Here is a 6,435-nt window from a genome sequence, read left to right as displayed (position 1 = left end):
TTGATTTTATTCTCAAAATATTTCAACTTTATTCTCATAATATTGCAACTTTATTCTCAAAATATTTTACCTTTATTCTCATAATGTTTCAACTTTATTCTCAAAATATTTTACCTTTATTCTCATAATATTGAAACTTTATTCTCATAATAGTTCAACTTTATTCTCATAATATTGCAACTTTATTCTCAAAATATTTCAACTTTATTCTCATTATATTTCAACTTTATTCTTAAAATATTTTAACTTTATTCTCATAATGTTTCAACTTTATTCTCATAATATTTCAACTTTATTCTCAAAATATTTAGAATTTAATCTTGAAAAAAATTGTACAGTATAACAAGCTGTTTTGTACAGCTAAAAATAACTGGAGGCCGATGAGACCGGAAGCCACGCCCATAACATTTACAAATAGCCACGCCCACTCTTAGGTTAAGAAAAAGGTAAATAAGAATAGTCCATTTTGATTTCATCTTGATTTTCAAAACAAATGGGGCAGCCAAATGAAGCACGCTCACATTTATTGATTCTCGGCGAAATTCCGAAAACGAAACCCAGTCATTCCACGCCGAAAAACTTAAGTGTTGCTAAGAACTTACAGATGAAGGATCGTTCTGTCAACTTTGACCCCGCGCGTCAGTCGCGCTGCCGCACCGCTGCTCCACATGGTAACAGCCTCCCTCAGTCTCCATGGCAACTGCTCGACAGTTGCTAGAGCAACAACAGTTGGCTGCCATGGCAACAGTAGTCACCCACCGCCTCTCCTCGCGTTTCCGCTCATGTTTTCACGCGCGTGTCGTCCTGTTGTTCTCGTCCCCCCACCCGTCTGTCTCTCCCGCGCGAGCTGTGAGACGGAGAGAGAGAGAGAGAGAGAGAGAGGGAGAGAGAGACAGTGAGTGAACGGGCGCTCGAGGAGGAGAGGAGGCTCGACCGGCGGAGGGAGAGAGCGGGGAGGGTGGGGGGGAATCAGCGCTTCTGTCGCCCCTCAGTCCTGACATGGACTGCTTGTGTATAGTGACCACTAAGGTAAGACCGCTGCAGCCCGCGCCCGCGCGCGCGCGCGTGCGTGTGTGTGTGTGTGTGTGCGAGTGAGTGTGAGAGTGCGTGTGCGCGCGACGTGTCTAAATACCGCAGCGTTCTCACGCGCGTGCGTTCGTTCAGCGCCGCTGTCTCGAGCTCGCGTCTCATTTATACAGCTGTGTGTGTGTGCAGCTCATCTCACTTTATATAACACACAGTGTGTGTGTGTGTGTGTGTGTGTGTGTGTGTGTGTGTGTGTGTGTGTGAGAGAGAGAGCTGTGCTGCTCTTTAAACTGTTCCTGAAGAACCAGCAGGTGTGTGAGCAGCTCATGTGTGTGTGTTTAGTGTTGCTGCTGATTTCACCTGTGTGTGTGTGTGTGTGTGTGTGTGTGTGTGTGTGTGTGTGTGTGGCCTGTTCATTAGGTGCATGTTGATGACGTGTTGTTACAGAGTTGTTAATTGACTTGTGTTGATGTTCTAGTGATCTAATGATCTTCATGTTGAGCATTTAATGTTTATCAAGCTGTTTTCTTCATGCCCAGTTCAGGTTTGACCATAAGCTCAAGATTAGTCTAGTTAGTGTGGGTTGGTTAGCTCCTGTCTGAAGAACATTCAGATCAATCTGTGACTGTTCACATTAATGCTGGATGGAAACAAAGATGTGCATACATCTGCTCCATTGAGGCAGATATTTAGTTTTATCCAGTAAGAAAACATGCGCATAAACGATGATGGAAACACATTCCTTGATCAAAAGCATTGTGTGACATCTCAAATAACTACAAAACCAGTCATAAGGGTCAATATTTTATGAAAAGCTGAATAAATACTCTTTCCATTGATGTCTGGTTTGTTAGGATAGGACAACATTTGGCTGAGATACAACTATTTGAAAATCTGCAATCTGAGGGTGCAAAAAAATCTAAATCTTGAGAAAATCACCTTTAAAGTTGTCCAAATGAAGTTCTTAGCGATGCATATTACTAATCAAAAATTAAGTTTTAATATATTTACAGTAGGAAATTTACAAAATATCATCATGGAACATGATCTTAATATCCTAATGATTTTTGGCATAAAAGAAAAATGGATAATTTTGACCCATACAAATTAATTTTTAAAATATTTAACACAATTTTCACCAGATGCAGAAAGTTTCATTTTTTTATACTTTGCAGTAGTTTCCTAGAAAGTGATTTTAATCTGTTGAACACATGAGATAAACTGTGCTTCTTTTGCAGTTAAAATAACTGTCATTGTAATTCAACTTTAGTTAATTTAGGAGTACTGCTTGTGCACAATGAACATTTCTTAATATTAAGACTAAAATATGTTTTAATGTCACTATTGATGAGGATTGTATGATCTTTAAATAATATCGGTCTTTAAATGCAAAATTCACAATCATGGATTCCTATTAAAATGACTAGAATCCTCCCATGAAAATCCACCTAACAACAGTAAAAGTAAGCGGACCTTAAGATGTGGCTGTGTCTGAAATTGTGAACTGTCTAGTAGTTACTATATTTGTTTGCAAACATGCTCTGCGGTCAATAAAAAGTACGTTTTATATATAAAAACGGTTAGTAATTGTAAAATTCGACATATGTTGTCATTGACCATCACTGTCACTGGTCACATGACATTTACGGCTCAAGTGATTGGCTCAAAACCAACCAATCTGTGACTGAAAGCTCTCAGCGAACATACATTTCTTTTTTTTCCTCTCTTTATTTTTATTCTAAAGAACATAATGCCTAATATTAATAATGATGTTGATTGGAATACAACAAAGATGGATGTGCAATAGTTCAATAAAAATGGAAAAATAAATAAATAAATAAAAACAAAAAGGGGGTACCACAATCAGGAATATTAGAATGTCAAGGAAGTACCTTTATAGCGGTGAAATATGTTAATAAGGGTTGCCAGACATAAGACAATTTATGGGAACCTCTAATTGAGTATTTAGTATTTTTTTAAATGTAGGTATGAACATACGTTTCTAAAAGTGGGCGTTTCCCAGTTTAAATGTTAGCCCCGCCCCTCATTATAAATTACAATGAGTCTAAGGCATCTCTAATTACCGCATTGATCTGAATATACACTACCGTTCAAAAGATTGTAATAGTCTTTAAAGAAGTCTCTTCTGCTCATCAAGGCTGCATTTATTTGATTAAAGATACAGAAAAAAACAGTAATATTGCAAAATGTTTTTACAATATAAAATAATGTTTTTTATTTTAACATACTTTAAAATGGAATTTATTCCTGTGATGAAAAGCTGAATTTTTATCAGCTGTTACTCCAGTCTTCAGTGTCACATGATCCTTCAGAAATCATTCTAATATGCTGATTTATTATTAGAATGATCAATGTTGGATAATATCAACAAATATTTTTGGAACCTGTGATTTTTTTTTATTTTTTAGGATTCTTTCATGAATAACAAGTTTAAAAAGTACAGTGTTTATTCAAAATATAAATATTTTATAACAATGTAAATGATTTATTATTAACTTTTAATAAACTTTTAATTATTAACTTCATACATCCTTGGTGAATAAAAGTATTAATTTCTTAAAAAAAAGAAAAGAAACAATAAAAATGTACTGACCCCAAACTTTTGAACGGTAGTGTAAGATGATGGTTTTTTTCTTGGAAATACATTTTTTTTTTTTTTTTTAAATTGGTCGTCAAAACGATAAGATCTGAAGGCTACAGTAAGTTTTCTCTTCTACCGTTAATGACATTTTGGTAGGCTGCTATGAGTTGGACAGCCTAATTGTTAAATAATGATGGGCTACCCGTTATTTTTATTGTAGATCAGAAAGTGTGTATTTTTTTAATGTGATTATTGGTACATTTTACCAGTATTAACCATCCTTTCAAAACAAAAAATAAATAAATATGCAATACGAAAATAAATTAAGAAACACAAGATTTGGTTTCACATCTTGAAAAAGAAGGGTCATCTTATATTTGGGTCAGTACGGTATAATTAGAAGTCTAGGTTTTGTTCTTCTTGGGATATTTTCCAGTAAATGAATCTCTAGAGATCCAAGGTGATGATTTTCATGTCATTTTTGATGTCTTCTGGTGTGTTTTGATCTTCTTGAGGATCATCCAGCAGGTGGAGCAGCAGATCTCAGTGTTGTTGGTTGTTCAGGATCTTGATGGGCAGATGCTGCTGAGATCTCATGTGTTCCAGCAGCTCTCGCAGCTATAGAGACGTGTTTGTTTCAGACTTTAGTCACTCAAGCTCTAGTGTGAACTTTATGTTCTACTGCTTTATGTAAGAACTTATGAAATCCCACCAGCCTGCCACATTTATTCAGATTCTTAAAGCGAAACCTTCTGTCATCATTGACTGCCTGAATTGTCAAACCTGTTTGACTGACTGATTCTGAGAAATGTCTGTACAGTGGAAGTCAGTGGGATCTAGTGTTGTTTGGTTCCAGCACTCTTAAAAATAAAGGTGCTTTCAAAGGTATGTCATAGAAGAACCATTTTTGGTTCCTTTAAAGAACCATCTCTTTCTTACCTTTTTATAATCTGAAGAACCTTCTTTCGCCGAAACAGAAACATTAAAGCATGGTGTTCAGGTTATAAGGCCTCATAACCTTGCGTTTCCCCCATATGGTTCCATTTTGGTTATTTTTTTGAAAACCAAATTAGAATAACTAAATATTAAACCTTCTTACATTTAGTCATTAAGCAGACGCTTTTATCCAAAGCATCTTACAATGGTACGAGGACAATGGAAGAAATCAAAATCAACAAAAGATCAACAATAATGACTATGACAAGTCTCAGTTAGCCTAACACAGTACACATAGCAAGGCTTTTTGTTGTTGTTGTTTTTTGTTAGTTATATAATAAATAAAAAGAAAACATAGAATAAAGAAAGCTAGTGTTAGACGCCTTTTTTAAAGAAAACAAATAGAGTGCAAGTCTTTAAAAAGGAAAACAAATAGATAAAATAGAATTATAATAGAGATTACTAGAGTTAGAGGATCAAAGGTGACCTTGAGGCACAAAACCAGTCTTAGGTAGCACAGGTACATTGTAGGGGGTCAACATTTTTCATTTCAATTTAATTTTATGCCAAAAAATCATTAGGATATTAAGATCATGTTCCATGAAAATTTCCTACCGTAAATATATCAAAACTTAATTATTGATTAGTAATATGCTTTGCTAAGAACTTCATTTGAACAACTTTAAAGGTGATTTTCTCAATATTTAGATTTTTTTGGCACCCTCAGATTCCAGATTTTAAATAGCCAAATATTGTCCTCTCCTAACAAACTAAAATGTACTTTTATGACTTTGTGGTCCAGGGTCACAAATAAAGATGTGTTTTTAGCAGTTTCTTGAAGATGGCTAAAGAAATAATTTAATTTATAATTATTAATTTAAAATATTTTGTATACTTTTGTCTAGTTCAGTTATTGTTGTTGGTTCCAGTTCAAGTTTTTTAGTGTAATTTTCTTGTGAGAACCCCAAGGGGAACATATACAACATTCCCTACAGGTTGTTTTTAGATTTTATTTTTACTAATGTTTCATAATCATAAACTGCATTTTGCAGAATTACATGACTGACTACATGAGTGTAATACAGTGTTTAGCTTAATAAAATGTAGAAATAACAGTGAAAAGTAGTGATCAGATAAATCCAACTTTATAGCTAAACATATTAAAATAATGACTATTAATTAACGTTAATAAAAATTACCTACTAAATTAGTTATCACCTTACTCAGTTGATTGATTACATTGATTGCAAACATTTTTTTGTATTACGAGTTTTTTTAAATGTGGTTTAAATATGCAAATGAGGCATTATTTATAATATGCGCTTATTTGCATACATTTCTAGTACAACAATCTAAACACTGGATAGTTTTAAAATTGTTTAATTTTTATTATTTCTTGTTTTGTCACTCCATAATTTAGAAACATATTTAGAACAGACAGAAAACACAGTTTTTCACAATTTTGGGGGAAATACAATGTTGTATAAAATCAAGCAAATTATAAATGAACAAACCCCTCTGTAAAACCCTTCAGGATACAGACAGGAACACAAATGTAAAGTGTGGTGTGTGTAAGTGCTGCTGAAGTGGAGATTTATGGCTCAGTGTAGGAGAAAACACTTATTGATTTTAGAAATCTGTATTGTAATTGAAATCTATTGACACAAATAGATAAAGTGCTATAAAAGAAAGACTTAACAGTGTCTTTTGGGTGTTTTCTTTCCACTAGTCTGAAAAACATTTTATGAAAAAGCCCAACATCTCAAACTGGACAGGTGCATGAAAAAACAGTGTTTTGCCCGCAGTGTCTCCTCTTTAACAGACCAAAAGAAGAAGGATTGCATTGACACTCATTCATCCAAAGTCATTTA

At 34.3% G+C, this 6,435-nt stretch overlaps 1 protein-coding gene across 1 annotated transcript in view; it reads left to right on the top strand.

Moving 5' to 3' along the window:
• Positions 1 to 999: 999 nt before the first annotated feature.
• The window catches only part of LOC141290719 (coronin-2B-like), an 11,922-nt gene continuing 6,486 nt past the window's right edge, over positions 1,000 to 6,435 (top strand). The window contains exon 1 of the mRNA XM_073822810.1: positions 1,000 to 1,029. Within this exon, the coding sequence (XP_073678911.1) occupies positions 1,000 to 1,029 (30 nt within the window). The remainder of the gene's footprint in view (positions 1,030 to 6,435) is intronic.

This window comes from Garra rufa, chromosome 18 (genome assembly GCF_049309525.1).
Source record: "Garra rufa chromosome 18, GarRuf1.0, whole genome shotgun sequence".
NCBI lineage: Eukaryota > Metazoa > Chordata > Actinopteri > Cypriniformes > Cyprinidae > Garra > Garra rufa.
The sequence above is the reverse complement of the archived record's forward strand: the minus strand, read 5'-3'. Positions and strand labels throughout refer to the sequence as shown.